This window comes from Anser anser (assembly GCF_964211835.1).
Source record: "Anser anser genome assembly, chromosome: 1".
NCBI classification, from domain to species: Eukaryota; Metazoa; Chordata; class Aves; order Anseriformes; family Anatidae; genus Anser; species Anser anser.
In genome coordinates, this window is record NC_139720.1 from 39,882,393 (window position 1) to 39,899,034 (window position 16,642).

At 36.5% G+C, this 16,642-nt stretch overlaps 1 protein-coding gene across 4 annotated transcripts in view; it reads left to right on the forward strand.

The window, feature by feature from the left end:
* Nucleotides 1-16,642, forward strand: part of TRHDE (thyrotropin releasing hormone degrading enzyme) — a 204,799-nt gene that overhangs the window by 110,597 nt on the left and 77,560 nt on the right. For all 4 annotated transcript variants that reach the window (XM_083820162.1, XM_083820163.1, XM_083820164.1 and 1 more), the window contains exon 7: nucleotides 7,828-7,893. In XM_083820162.1, the coding sequence (XP_083676288.1) occupies nucleotides 7,828-7,893 (66 nt within the window). The remainder of the gene's footprint in view (nucleotides 1-7,827; nucleotides 7,894-16,642) is intronic.

Genomic DNA, 16,642 nt, shown 5'->3' on the forward strand with positions numbered 1-16,642 from the left:
ATTAAGACTAGTGTATGAGTTCAGGAACTTTGAACTGAAAAGCTGAAATGAAATTATACTCATTTACTTAAGAACCCTTTTGACTGTAGATACCCTTAGGCTTCTATTTGACAGAGCACCATAAAAATATGTTCAACTTTTTTTTTTTTTTAAGAAAAAAATGCTGCTTTTATTAATTTTGGAGTTCTAAAAAATCTCTTTCTTCAGCGTGTTTCATGAAGAGATACATTTCAATCATTATTCAAAATGTATTAGTCAGAATTCGGAAATGTTGTCTTGATCACACAGTTTGTGTGATCTTAACCGATTTTTAAGGTGTTTCATGCCTGACTTGAATGCACAGCAGGCATGGCTCAGGGTTACTGGGTGAGGGGCATGATGGCCAACTTGTACGATTTTATCAGATTTTTAAGGGTATAGCAGAGAAGCATAATTAATTGTTTGTATTGGACTTTCTTGCTGAAGAACGGGCTGATTCCCATGCTCAGTTTATTCTTTGTAACAGGTTGCAGGAATGATCAATTTGAGGTAGGTATATGGGAGACACTAACCAAAATAGCTGAGTAGGTTGTTAGGAAGTCTGCAGATCTGGGTGGCACCCACCAGCATGTTCTGTAAGTAAGCAGGTGTGGAGTGCAGAACTCCGGGCAATAGGGTGTAGGCTGTCCTTGCAGACAGCCCCTGTGCCAGAGAATTGCTGGTGGCAATGTAGAGAGAGAATGGTCTCTAGAAGATGTCCTAGGAACTACAGACTGATGAGTCCAGCTTCCTACTCCAGCAAGGTGGGGACTGTATTGTATGTAAAGGGTAAGTACCTGAGCACATGGATAATTGTGTCAGTCTTGCTGAACATAGCTTCTACAAAGGGAGATTCTGTCTCACTGTCCAGCTGGAGTTTGTGCAGGAAGTCAGGAGACACCGGATTTTCAAAAAGTCTTTAACAAGACACTTTGCCAAAAGCTTTTGACTCTCCTATGGAAAGCTGCAGAGCAACTAGTGTTGCCACAGAGTGTGGGAAAGGTCTTTTTATAGATTGGAAATGAGCAAATGATCCCAAACAAGTACAGCTTGTGGCCTTCTTGTATCCCACCTATCTGCTTGCCCACAGAACATTTTCTTCTAAATGCTTCAAAAGGGCTGTCCACACCATTCCTTCAAATCCTTGTTCTCAAAATTTTTTCAGTTATGTTCAGTTGTACCATAGCACAGAGTAAATAGTTTAAGGAAGGGAATGTTTATATATTGAGCTATATACAGAAAAAAAGAATACTGGTATATGTCAGGTATATATTAGTATTCATCAAACTTCATATATTGATTCTAATCTTAAGAGCTCTTTAGGAAAGAATCGTACATTTCTGAGTACCTGTATGTGGTCTGATTTGTTAAAATCAATTAAGATGAAAGTGATTATAAGAAATTCCTATTGTTAATAATAGCTCTACCAATGATATGAGTAAAATCAAGTTTTAATTGAAGTAGAGGATGGAGTAGCTCACGTTTCCCTTAGCTAGAGGGGAAGTGACCCTAATCTTGAATTGCAGGGATACAAGCATAAGGGAAACTAGCTTTAGGCCTCCTACAATTTCATGAAAATTGTATTTTATATGAAAGACAAGTGGTACTATTACATATTAAGACTGATTTTGAACTCACTACTGCACAATAGAAGACTAAGTCTCCTGTGTCTCAATGTTCTTTTAGAAATGAGAGAAGTGACAGCAAAAGAGGGGAGTGGAGGCTTTTTAGGAAATTGATTTTTTTCCCCCAGAAATTCAGTTATGTAATTTTGGTTGGTAGTCCAGTTGTCCGCTCCTCAGTACCTCACTCCACACTTAACACCTTGTGTACCGTGGTGGTGGTTCCCATAACAGGATACTTCCTGATTTTAGATTTTATGTCACAAAAGATATTGTTCTGAACTAAATCAAAACAATCAACTTTTATTCCTAAACAAGGATGGCAAGGAGGACATTCAGTGAAGAAGGCATATATTGAGATCTATGTAATTGTTATTACTGATACTTGGTGTTACTTGAAATAAATTAATAAGCAAGCCTTCAAGATGCTGTCTCAGATGTTGTAAACTCAGGAAAGTGTTTCTGCATTGTTTATACTTTTACGTTTTCCAGGGTTGCTCCATGACTTGCAGAATAAAATATCTTTAAAGAGATTTATGTTATCGAACTTGGGATGTTTGCTGCATAGACTCCTGCAGTTAACTAGTTGTCTAACCTCCCTGTATCATCAGTGAAGGTAAACAGGAACTTTTAGGGTGAAATTTATCTGTGCTATTTTAGATGCATGTTTTCAGATGAGATGAATCAGGATGAGCTGAAGTGCTCACATCTCTCTCCATTGCCTTTAAAGGGAGCCTAAGCAGCTGGCTCAGCTGTATAAAACTTGAGTAAGCATCAGAAAGTTACCATGTAGGCATCTGCATTCTGTCACATGAATCTCAATCCTACCCTTAGAACAAAAACAACAAAACATACAAAAGCAGAAAGAAAAAAGATGATGTTCTAGGGAAAGAAAAAAAAGACAAGATTTGGTGGGAAGGAGGGTAGGAGGATGGAAGAGCTCTGCTTTCTTTAAGTCAGCCTTTTATGGTCTCTTTATCTTCCTCCACTCCAGCTCATTTACAAAATGATAGATTATTTCACCCTTATGAGAGTCAGCTGTAGTTCACAATTTCTGTTCTGTTGGTGACATTTTTCACTCATGAGCAGTTTTTAGAATACTGACATAATTTTTGCTTCTTAAAAGAATAATGCTGAATGAGTTTGCAACTCAACTGTATCTCTTCACACAGAGCCCCTTGTCCTTGCCTTCTACCTTCTGCATAATCTTGTATTCTGGTTTTCTGATTTTCACATTATCAGATTCTCTGCAATGGCTTCACTAGTGCATAATTTTAAGTGTTTTCTCTGCTGTCTGTTTGGTACAGAATATCCACCTTCAGCTAGCAAGCACGCTGCCCTCTCTTCAGGGTCCTCTCTTGAATACCTGCCTTTGCAGGTTTTCTTATATGAAAGTTAAAAATGAGATATGATTTATTATATGCCTATATTTACCTATATGCCTTATATGCCATATATACATATAAGAAAGGGTGGTGCCACAACAGTTATATATTTTAATATTTCAGAAATTCTATATATATATGGAATGTATAGAACTCTTGTAGCAGAGTGGGGAATCAATCTCTGTATGGCCTTTTTGGACAAGGCGGTTGAATTCATCTCACCTCACTTTAGATGTCTGTAGTGCAGATAGATGCATATGAGCTAGTGACCCAATGCTCATTTTGGATGGTGCTTTTAAGGTACAAGCCATCTGATCTGTTTGGAGATGAAGTGCATCCAGAATTGACAGATTCTGTCCATTGAATGTAAAGAAAGTCTAGACCACTAAACTAATTGTAAACAGAGGTGTTGTAGATATCTGCATTTAGTCAGATGCATCCCATGCTGTGTGGCTGTACCCTGTAGTACGGTAATAGTGATATTTTTGTGGGTTAAAACTTATGGCAAATTTTTTTTTTCCTACTGGAGAAAATTCCGTTTGGCACTTTCTTTTGTATAAGAAATGATTACGGAATGCAAATTGCAAGTGAAACAATTAGTTTAAGAATTCAGATATAGTAAAATTGGATCATTTAAAAAGAGAATTAAATTAACTTAGAGTAATTGTGACCTGTGGTGATGCCACAGGATCACAAAACACAGGAGTGAGTCTTTAAAAATTAGCTTAATTTAATATGAGATCAAGGTTGAAATCATATTATTTTACGTTGACACGAGAGAATTAGACGGGATGACTTAACTGTGAGTCTGCATTTTCTAGACAAGTTCATCTCCCATATAAAGAAATTTTGCTCCTCATTTTATTATGGATGGTCTTTACCATGGTGTGGGTGTGCAAACATGTCTCTTCACGGAAAGAAAGAGAATAAATTTACAGCATTTCAGCCATTATTGACTAATTGTCAATGAGCATACTTTTCCCCAGGAGGACTTTGTAGACAAGGTCTGCATATGCAATTATTTCCATGGAGTAGCTGATGTTCTACCTTCCTTTCCAGCAGTAGTGTCACATTGCAGAGGCTGAGGAACCTCCACCTATGTCAGTTTGCATGATGAAGGTGCTAGGTGATCTTCAGTAAATGATTTCACTATGGTGTGCCTCAGTTTCCCTTTCTGTAATGGGAAGGGTATTGATACCAATGTCCCACAAAGCACTTTGCGATTTGCTATTGAAAAGTGCTTCACCAGAACTAGGTAGTGCCATTAGTCATTGATTGAGTATCTAGTATATTTGCCTGAGTAAACTTTTATTTAAATGGGGTACATAGCTTTTCCCTGTTTTAAGATGAGCCAGATTCGGTATCGTCAGGAATGCAGATATTTTTTGTGAATAGGAAGGAATTGCTTTTCACTAGATCTGTTAAACCAATGCTTTTTACCTCTTGACAGGGTACTGATTCATCCACTGCCTGGAGGAAAGCACTTAAATCATCAATAAATGGCTGTTGTGCCCTGTAAGAGAGCCAGGTTCACTTCTCAAGACTCCATACATCATTCCTTGGTTGGACAAATGTTGGCGGAGTAGAAGTGGCCCTGAGAATGAAGTGGGGAGCAGATCGGTTGCATGTCAGGGTGTTCAAGGAATGATGCTGATAGGTTCGAAAGAGCATCCTCTGCAGCAGGACAGATTTGTTGTGATTTAGGATTTATATGTAGGTTTAGGTCTAGGTCAGAGAAGCTTTCAGAGGGTTGGAAACACAGGTTCTCTGGGACCTATAGTTCACTGCTTGCTATGTGGATATACAATGAAAATGGTAGCATTTGGGGCCATTCAGATAATCCTGAAAGTATTTATTCCATTGCTTTTGTAGCTGAACATACTGTTCCGTTGCCACATCCCTCTAGTTAGGATCGTCCTCCAAGCCCATCTTTTAGTAAGTCCCCCTTCCTTATGACAGTTACTCAGACTTTTCAATCCCACCCTCTGCAAACCTGTTTCTCTTCATCTCCAGACTATCAGCGTAGTTGTCTTCTCCTTTCCTTCCTAGGCCTGGGAATGTATTGATTGCTTCAGTGTCTTCTTAGGAATGTGTCACTATTCTGTTTTGCCTGCCTTTGAAGTGCAAAAATGGTGAAATAAGTGTCTTTCTCCCATTCCTTCCTCCAATCTCATTTCCCTTCCCACCAAATGCTCCTCTGTTTCTCCTCCCTTCTCCTCAAGACATTTTTTTTACCCCTTGACATTGTGTGGTTTTCTGTTTTCCCTCTCTCTCATTTCCTGTACTATTCTTCAGCAAATAAGTCATCCAGATAGGCAAACTGTGTGGGGAAGATAGCAGAATTGGGTCAGGCACATTGTTGTTCTGGATGTTGTAAATGGACTTCTGGATTTCCTGAAGGTAATTAGAAAGTAATTCTAAAGTATCTGTGAAAACAAATGGATCCAGAGAGAGTAGTTCTGCCTTTGTGCCTTGGATCTCCTGTTCAGTCTTTATTTGCTTTTTTATTTTGTTTGCTGTGTAAAGGCCAGCCATAGTTCCATCCACGATGTGGCCAAATGAGAGCTGTGAGAGCAATTTTATAATTATTTTATGTCTGTCTGACAGTTCTTGGTCTCTAGATAGAAAAAGACTCTGTGGGCAAGATCATATGAAGGCATTTGTTTACTTACTTCTCACGGAAATCAGTAGAGCTAAGGTACCTATATGAATATGTGTCTGTTGTTACTATGTGAAATTTAAACCCTGAGAAATGAAGAAGAGGACCCTGGAATACTGAGAAGTGAGCAGGAAAAAGGATGTGTGATGAGTGGAAGAATGACTGTTGTTAAGGATTTGGACTGATCTCTTTTATATTTTTATGTTGTTTTGGTTCTGTTACAGATGTTTTGGGTTGCGCTTTCCAAGTTAGTTACCAAATAAATAGGATTTATAATTTTATTGAATTTTTTTTTGTCTGCTGTTTACCTGCTTAAACAGATTTATCTGCTATTTATCTGCTTAAACATCTCTGAGAACTTTACTCACTCTTTTCCTCTGGTAAAATGAGGGTAATAATGCTTCCTGACCTATAGTCTTGTCTGTTCTGATAATAATCTGTGTGGATAGGGATTATTTTTTATAGTGCCGTGTGTTCCTGATATGATTGGTCTCCTGGTAAGATTAAGTACCACCATAAAAACACAGCATAGTACTAATAATGCAAACACCTTTTTTTTTTTTTTTTTGGTTTATCTGCTGTTCATTTCTTATAAGCAATTACAAACGTCTCCTGAACTCATTTTTTTTTCTTCAGTTACTTTATTAACTATATATTATTTGTTGCTGCCTATGTGAAAAACTTGCTTTCTTATGATTTACTAAGAAGTTATTAATCTTTTTGATTCATATTGTTGTTTAAAATGTTGATTACTACAGATGCTTCCTTCATTACTTCAAAAATAGGCACTGCACAAAAAATCAGTAGAACATGTGTTAAACAGTCTAAAAATTGGACAACTGTTGAATTCCAAAACTAATTTGAACTTTAACAGGAAAAGACATAAACTCTGGTTTTGAAAGCTGAAACTAGAGAAACTCAAATTAGAAAAAAAGGTTCACATTTTAAATGCTAGAGCTAGAGTAAATACTAGTTTTGACAAGCTATGTTACACTGTGAAACATTTTCCTTTTCTTGAATCTTTCTAAAATAGATGTTGTTGTAGGAAGAGAAGCAATAGGGTTTTTACCTAAATTACTGTTTTACTTCTGTTAATGCAGGAAGTAATATTACTTTATTATAACAATCCTTTTGGCTTTAGTACCTGGGAATTTCTGAATCTGTGATTTTTTTTTAATTTATTTTTTCTAACTGAGCATTAACCTAATTCCTGAACCTACATCTAACATCATGCTCCAACATCATTTTTTCTTATGGCCTTTGATTCACCATTTTGAAATCCAAACTGTCCTCCTTCTCATACAGTGATCAGTATTAAGTATAACATGTTTAGTCGTTACGGGATTGGGATGCTGATTTTCCTGAAATTGGACTGCAAAGTGGAATATTATAGCCAAATCATCAGATTTGTGAAGGTATTTCTGCTTGAAATAGAGCAGTTGTGCAAGGGGAAAATGCACAGCAGTTGTGGTTGTACTGAGAAGGAGTGGGAAAACACAAGGGAAGCCTTAAAGAAAGGTAGTCTGGCAAGTGTATGTCTGGTTCTTAGTATGAGTACTGACAATTGGAATCACTTGTGAAACAAAAGAATTTTTTTAGATCTTACTCCTTTGCCTGAAGGGGCAAGGGATAAGAACTGGTATATGTACAAGAAATATATTATACAAATACTTAACCTCTTTGCATGATCTTGTGAGAAATAAGCTGACTATTAATAAAGTCAAGTATGGATATTGACATTTTAAAAAATTCTTATGAAAATGATCCACTTCTAGATCACCAGGTCTTGAAGGCTTTTATAAAGGAATTACTATCAGTAAATCCTTATTTCCAGTAGTATAATTAAAATAAAAATATGATGAATAATCACTGTGGTAGAATTTGTCATGGACATTGTTTTTTGCCCTCACTAAAAACTGCAGTACTGCTGATTGCACAGAAGGGTTGGGGCAACCAACTCACTTTTCCTTGTAAATGTTTGCATCTTCTTTCTCTTTTTTTCAATCCAGCACAATTAGAAATTATCACAATCACAAGTTTCTAAGATGATATTGTTGAATGGAATTGCATACTTCAAATTGTGATTGTATAATATTGATATGCAAAACCAGTAACTTCTTTTTTCCTGTATCATTTCCCACAGGGTGCAGCTTTAATTCGAATGTTGGCTAATTTTATGGGTCACTCTGTGTTTCAAATGGGTTTACAAGTAAGTAAAGAAATTTCTGTCTTTGTGCAAGTGTGTATTTCTAGCAACTTCTCTTGCTCTCTTTTTTTCTTTTAAAGCTCTCTTTGCATCTGTTTGTGAAAATGGTTCTTTACTTCAGGACTGTCTGAGGCACCAACATGTCCCTGAAGCCGAATTTGGTAGAAAACAGTGAGCAGTATAGCAGACAAGGCGGTGTCCCCGTAAATGAAAGTGTCACATCTATTTCTTGCTGTATTTAGCGATTTCACTTTATCTGATGCACAGTTTTGTGTCCTGTTTGTGCATATTATCAAGTGTAGGCCATTTTATCCATGAGCCAACCGTGTGAAGGGCTATCTGAGGAAGGAGCTACTTCTCTTCAATTACATGTGCATGCTGGTAAGAAAGCAATAACAAATGACGTCAAAGCAGATAGAAAATACATAGCACTAAAAACTAGTAATGCTTTTCAGGTAAATACTTTTGCCTTCTCCTACCCCATATAAAAATCTTTGAGCTCTATTTTTAACTTTCATAAACATTTAGTGCTCTTTGCCTTAATGATGTTTTCAAGACTCATTTTACCTTTTAAAAGAAATCTGAAGGGGTAACATTTCTGTATGAAGAAATTCAACCTGCTGATGAACCAAGGATGAACTCTTTTCAGCAATAATACAGTGCAAATGAGTGTTTCGTAAACTATTTAAAAACAAACAGGCCACAGCATAAAAAACAATGCGACTCCCTCTATTCCATTGAATTCTGCTTGAGTAAATCATGTTACAGGCAGCTGTGATTGATGAATTATGTATGATGCAGCCTGCTACTTAGAAGTGTCCTTTAAAGTAAATTGATGTTCACCTGAAATACAATTATGCTAAGATGGAAAGAGCAATCAATCTTATCTGTTCTTAGTAAGCTTTTCATTTTGAAATTTAAATAAACTACGTCTGGGATCAGGTCATTTTTTTTAACACAATAATTCTACCTCTAACCAAAATGAATTAGAAGTCAAAATATAAAACAAAAATTACATGAATGCATTGGTTATGTCATAGAGAGGTGTGTTCCATGTGGTAGGCTATGAAAGAAAACATGCTGGCTTTTTGGAGGTTTTACAGGGCATTCATGTTTTGTGGATAGCTTATTTATTGGGCCCATTTGGCTCATTTCCTTAGTTATAACATCAGTTCAGATAAATTACTTAATCTCACCCAGATAAGAAATCTTGAACTCAAAAGTTTCCTTCATAAAATCTTGTTTATGTTAAGGGTGAAATCCTCATCTCATTTAAGCCAATAAGACTTCTATCCAGCACACTCCATATTCCAACCAAAAACTGTTGCTTGCACAGATACATTCATAAAGAAATTCAGCTTTCCCACAAAGGCATTTCACTCAGAATTTCAGAAAGGGAAGGTGTTAATACATACATCTCAAACCTGCTTTTTCTATTTTCTTCTACATTTGCCTGAGAAATAACAATGTGAAAGTTGTCCTGAAATAAATTTTGGAAAAATAAAAAAGTTTAGACCAGACTAAATAATCATATTTACCTTAAAGTTGTAATGGGGCTTTGTTTGTTGGCTTGAGTGATTTCCTATTGTTACTGCTTTTCACTGGTTCTGCTCTAATAGAAATTATTCTGTTATCTACTTCAGTGAAAAATCTATCTGTAAATATCTAAAAAAAATCTAAGTAGTTAAAAACTTGGCATTAGTTGGAAGATGCTATTCTACCTCTTTTTATAAAGAATAAAATAAAATTGAAGTTCAGATGGAGATTTTCCGTGTGTATATCTCTGAGTTGGACAAAATGAAAGATAATGTTCATAAGCTTGTTCATAAACTACAAGTTGCACAATTGGAAATGCCTCTAATTCATTAATTCTTTGTAGTTTATAGATAACAAAATAGTGTCCCTGTACTGTAGAGTTGGAATGCTAGCTTTGGTAAAGATAAGGGGAATGGATGACTTATTTACCCTTTCTACTGTGCATTTGTTTAGGCTTTTTAGCTCTTTAGCCCCAGCACTATTACTTGGGATTTAGCATTATGTTCTCTTGAATCCAGTTTTATTATGGAATTCCGGTGTTCAACTAAATGGCAGATCTCAAGCTGCAAAAGCAAGGCTTTATTACTACTATTTTCAAATCTTTTCAAGTAACAAACACTCTAAAAGCAAACTTGATGGTTCATTTCTCTTGGGTCATTCTAATGGCTTACTGAGTAACTGAGTTCTGAAGGACCTCTGGTTTATCTGGTTTGCTTTATTTGTCATTAGCCTCCAGTACATTAGAACATATCAGTGTTAATTATCATTATTTCAGTTCTTTTTAGTGTGTTAGTTGCATCCTTAGTGTTTCACAGATGATAAGAAAGAGTATTCCTGTAGTCTTAGTACACCACCATAAACCAAAATGAGTAACCCTTTATTTGCATTTGTGTTGAGTGTTTGTGGTTTCATTGAAGTCAAAGTATGATTCATCATCTAATTAAGAGCTGCAGAGTTAGAGTTTTATATAAGAGAAGCTACAAAAAATGTGCTAACAAGCCTTTGAACTGAGGAGAGGAAAGGATAAAGTTTATAGGAAGAAGCTAATGGGGTATCTACCTTTTTTGTTCCTTGCCACTTATATTGTCTTGGTCTAATTACATGCTATCACCTGGCAGGTGGACTTTCTGAAGAACAAGTCAAGATAGCCTGGGGGAGAAAAATCCCTTACATGTCAAAGAAAACAATCAATTGTGTTAAAAAGGAGAAGGAAAAAGTCGATGAAGGGAAGCAGGGCTCTTTGATGGATATTTTTGACAATGATTATGAGCTGAAGCAAATGTATAAAGGAGCCCACGATGCCCACAATTCAGCAAATGGTTTTATTGAGGAGTCTGCGAGGAAGTAAAAATGTAGCAGTAACACTCAGTTTTATAGAATACATGGGTTTAGAGAGATTCATATCTATTGAGAATAACTGGCCTGCTCCTGTCCTTGTAAATATACAGTGAATATATAGTGTGGAATTTCCCTTGTAAAAGTGCAGCCATACTTAGTGAAGGTATGATTTTCTGGAAGCCTTCCAAAGACAGAGGGTGTCTTGAATCATGTGACATTTTCAAACACAAGATTTAGAAACAAAGACAGAACTTTCTCGGTTTTCACGTAGCAGGCCATAGACAAAAACAAAAGAGAAAACACTTATATTGACTGTAATGAGTAATTGAATAACATCAATAATAGCCATAGCTGGTAACAGTTGGACACACAAAAGTCACAACTGTTGTGTTTGTAGAAAAAAACAAATGACCCTTTCCTTCTTATACTGGGAGATTTCTTTCTTTTTAAAAGTCCTGACGTCTTTCTTGATATACCACGTTTGCTGTGCTCCATGGAAACTGAAGGGGTGCATGTAACTGAATACTATTCTCAGGACTCTTCTTAGAGGGTTGTTGCTTTTCAGTCAAAAGGCCATTAATCAGCTAGGATATCACTTGGAATATGAAGAGGCTTGGTCAGCAGAAGACACCAAAGTTGACATTATTGTTCAGTCATCACTCAGGGCAGCTATATGCAATCTAATATTAGATTTGTGTGAAATTTTCATCTGTAGGCTGTTGTTCATAATCTATGTGCCTGAAATGAATTGTTGCTTTCATGACTGGTGCCACTGGACACATTTCTAGGAAAGTTTTACTACCTTAATGTAATGCATCTCTTCAAGTTATCAGTGTTCTCTTCCCCCATTTAAATATAGAGAAAGAGCCCAGTGATTTGAAGGTCTGATACTTAGATGTGTATAAAGAGGCACCACCAAGTCTGTAATGAGACCTTTCTGCACTGGTTAATTTACATTTTTCTTATATTTGATTTGATTATTTTGGAGCCTCATCTCTATTACTGTACGTTTGTCAACACTGCATTTCATTTGCCATGTGGCAGCTCATTGATCACATAGATCTGTATCCTTTTGAACTTCACTTGCTGCTATGTGTGTGTTCATCACTCACCCTGATTTAGTGCATCATCAGCACTTTGAATTAGTTACTGCAGGAATCCCTGCTTCTGTGATAAATTAACTGCTTTTGTACTTTAGGCTTCACATTGTACCTTTGGAAGAAAAATTTCCATACAGTTTTTTGGATATATACTGTCCTTTTTTTTTTTCGTGCTGTTGAGTGGCTACTGTATTGAAACAAATTGGTCAACCTTTCAGAAGAGCTATCTGGGGAAATCTGACATGAAGGCTGTTAAATACATCAAGGCTCAAATTTCAGACACTTTTTACTATCATAAAGCCAGCTAGTTAGACTGAGTTTCCTTCATCCACACTGCTTAGTATTTCCTGCTTTTTAGACACCTCTATGCATGCTTGTGTTCTGTTTGAATTGTTGCAGCCATCAATGTGGAACCCTATCAGAAACCTTCTAGACATAAAATAGAGCTCATATGGGCTGTTTTCCATACTGATTGCTGCTTCTATCCAAGGGCCTACTATTTTTATGTAGTATATTAAACAGGTTTCAATGTACCCATTTTATCTTACCTTTTTATTGTGTCTTTATTCCCAGTTTACTACAGTGAGCTGTATGGTGTTTAAAATTAGACATAATTAAGTCTTATTAGTGGAGTTTTCTGTTAAAAAAAAAAGGCACTTTAGGGTTAGGTTTAGTGAAGCAATCAGCTGTGATGCTCTCTCGAGAACAATAGCTTATATGGAACCGTCTGGGGTTTTCCTCAGCTCAATGGGAGGATATAACTTTTGCTACAAGGCAGGAGCATCTTTACTGATCGTGAAATTCTGATGTTGCAGTTCTGCTGGCTGGTGCATTTAGTGGATGTTGAGTGAGGTACTTTTCAGCTAATTCAGCATCCATTTGCTCTGGTTTAGAAAAGCACAGAGTATATGACTTTGACGAACATCATGGGTGTACTAGCTATGACCTGTCCTTAAGTTAATTGCCCTTTATTTTTCAAACTCTCTCACTTTTACTGACAGTTGTCAACAGGACAGCTGGAGCATGTTAAAAACAGGACATAGGAAGTCACAGAAAATCTCAAAGGAGCTGACATCACTGTTTTCTACACTGCATGTCATATGAGATTGATAACATCTTTTGCCTTTTCTGGCCCCTCAGCATTTCTTGTGCTTCTACTCTATATCACTCCGGATTTTAGGTTTAAATTTTTTAAATGAATTCAGTGCTATGGGCATTTTCTGTAGCTTTTGTCACCATGACTTAAATGGTCAGTAAAAGGTTACTTAAGAATCTTCTGTGAGATGCAGTGTCACAATATTTTTGTTTGTTTGTTTGTTTGCTTGTTTTTCCTTTGAAAGCGTTAAGGTGTGCAGCATAGTAAGGGCCAGACCCATATATCACTACAGAAAATGGAAGTCTTTCCTCTAGGTCCAAGACAATTTGGAGTTTACCACGTGTACAGCAAAATGCTTCTGTTTAGAGCAAAAATGTGATTGAAGATACATAGTTAAATGTATGGCTACTGAGAAATGCTGCGTTTAAACTTAGTTATTCCTCTTCTTGTATACACCTTAACTAGGGCCTTTATTTATGCAAATGCCCAGTATTTTCTACATAGGACATTATCTGATTCAACTCAAAAGTAGACCATGCTAATTGAATTGTGTTTCCATGCATTTTTTTCTATACTTTTCATTCACTTAGTAGTCCCAGTTCATAACTGCTACATATGATTTTCTTAAATGCCAGCCAGCATGGTTTCAGAGTGCATCACCAACAGCCAATGAACCGAACACATCAGCTTCGTAGGAAGGGAGGTGGTGGTGCTAGCCTCATTTTAAAAAAGGAGATCTAGGCCCACAGAAATTTAAGTTAGAAGTTACACAAGTGTGGAGCATGTCAAATCAGATGCCCAGTACACAGCACTTTTCCCTCCCGTGTGTCTTAGCACTTATGGATCAGAGCAATTTAAGCATTCAAAGCAGTTTCCACTGGCTTCATCTTCAGCTGTGAGCACTCAGCATAGCTACAGCTCAGCCTCTAGGGACAGCCATGTGGGCCTCCAGAAAATGCCAATCATACAGTTAATGCTGCAGTAAATAAATCAGTGAGAGTGCCTGCACATTTGGGGTGAAATTGGACCAGTGTAATCAAGACCAAAGTTTCCATGAAATTTGGTCATGTATTTTGAATCTTGAGAAGATGTTCTTTCAAAGTAGCATTATAAACAAATTGAGATGTTCAAAACAGACTTCATATCGGTTTATCAGTTTATCGGTTTCAGTCACTGCACAGACTCCTAACTAAGGGCATAGGGCTTTATCTAATGCACTGACAATTATAACATTATAACAGCAACTGTTCACGATTGCTTTTTTTTTTTTTTTTGTCCAGTATAATCTAGGTGCTATGCAGAGAAAAACGTCTTCCTAAAATGTTGCATAATTACAATATTCCAATTTGATTATATTAACTTATTTCCCTGCTCTCTGCTCTGCTTTTTGTCCCCTGTGCATTTGGGTCAGACGTATTTCTTCCCAGGCTGTTGGAGTGCCTTCTGCCCACAAGACTGCTGAAAGATGGGAAAGACAGCCTCTTCACTTTTTGTTTAAGGACTCTAACCTCATCCTAAGCTTAATCAACTGTGAGCTGTCAACATAGAATGAGAGTGAGACTATCTAGCTGCTAGATCATCTAAAGATGATCTTAAGAAAAAACACATTCCTGAAACAAGATCACTTTCCTTCTTGGCTTTAGACCTCTGCTCCAATGCATGGTGACAGTAGAGCTTTTCATAGAGAAGTGCCAAGAAAAAGTAAAAGAAATGATTTTTTTATACTTTTGTTTTGGTGTTCACAGAAATCTTGGAGAATGGGACAAACATTTTCAAGATAAGATTTCAGCTCAAGCACTTACATTTTGGCCAAACTGGAAGTCACAAGAAAGAAAGCTATAAAGAGTTGTAATGGCAGGTGCTGCTAAACCTCAGTAGTAGGTGATGTTCCCAGTGCCGACTGTCAGAGCAAGGTTACAGTCAGCGTCATGTTCATTAAGAGAATGTCGTGCTATTTTGCAGCTAGAATAAAATGTTGCTTTATTTCTCCATTGCTAAAACTTCTTCCAAAAAGAAAAACAATTAATATAAACACAGCTTAAGTTGTTAAGTTTGTTTTCTCGGAACATGATCACCCTTTACAGCAATGTTACTGTCAACCATATTACACGTAATACATACATATTCATTTGGCATGCTTTCAGTGAGCTTTATTCTCTTATTCTGTTGCATGTAAAATTCAGTTATGGTTATTTTCTCCATTTTTATGATAGGAATTATTAAAAGAAAGAATTACAGTTATGAATTCTCAGATAGTATCAGCAGGCTGAGTGGCTATTTAAGAAAATGCTCTCTTTTGGAATAAAATTGTACTGTTTTCCTGCTACAAGCTTACTAGCAACCTCATCTCTGTTGCTATAAACCAGCACAATGGAATTTACACAGTGCTGGAAGTACACGTTTATATGTGATTCTTTGTGCAATCAAAATTCCCATTAGCTCTTTAGAAATCAGTGGGAATATTTCCAGCACTAAGATTGCAGGATTGAACCCCGAGTTAATACTTACTACACATAAGAAATTAAATAAATCTACTTCTGTTTAGCTTAATGGAGGAGGATCTTGCTGTTTTCTTCCCAGCAAAGCATATTAAGCAGTGTCCTCAACAGCATCCTGAGCAGAAGGCTACATCATCATGTGTCTTCGTGTTGTCTGTCTTTCTGGCTGAGGACCCCTCAGGCTTGACCTGGGACAGATTTCCACCTACACACAGATATGTTTTGACTATATTATTATAAGATATATCAGTTTAGTTTACTTGCTATAGTGCACGCTACTTAAACAATGAGGAATATCAAGTGGATTGGATAATGCTCTGTTTTTCAAAATTAAAAAAGCAAATAGAATTAGGTAGATATAGTAGCATGTATGCAGATGTAAATGATAATGATTTTTTATGGGGTCTACATTTTGAAAAGTTAAATGCAGCTTTAGTCACTGTACTGTATGATGGTCGTTTGCACCATGTTTGCTAGATTGATTTAAACAACATGTAACTTAAAGGCAAAGTCGAAACTTCACTATTACTGCTTTGCCATCTGTTACTCAGTGTTACTGTACAAATGTTGCAGGTTGTTATGATCTAGGCACAGTGACATGCAAATCATGTTTATAATAAGTTTTCTCAAGTGATTTATGGTGACCTCTTCACAGTAAGTAGTATTGATTTCTCTCTTATTCTGGGGTTTCTATAGAAAAGAATATTGTAGAATATATAGCACAGATTTTTTTGCATTGTTAGCAGTCCCCGGGCATAGTTCAAGTTAATGCAGAGGAATGAGCAGCCAACCTGTCACAATTAGCAGGTGCCGTCCAAATATCTCTGGAAAACATTCCATCATTTTTTGTATTCATTGCAAATATATTTATTGAGCAATATCTGGTTCGGTTTAAATGTATTATGCAACCAAACAAGGCAGAACTAAAACGAATGTACAAATTCAATCAAATATATGCAGTTCAGTTTCAAAGAGTACTTTATTTCTGTAAGTTTTTTTCTTAGTTCAGTAGTTTAGTACCCCTACAAAATAATACATCAAATACATTTTTTCCTTAAAGCCAAGCTTAATATACTAGTAGGTGTCTCACTGCATAGCAGACACCATCAGACTCTGGTAGGCAATAACTCTTTGATCCTTTCAACAGTTTTCTTTAGTCTTCTAATGCAAATTGTTTTGCCACC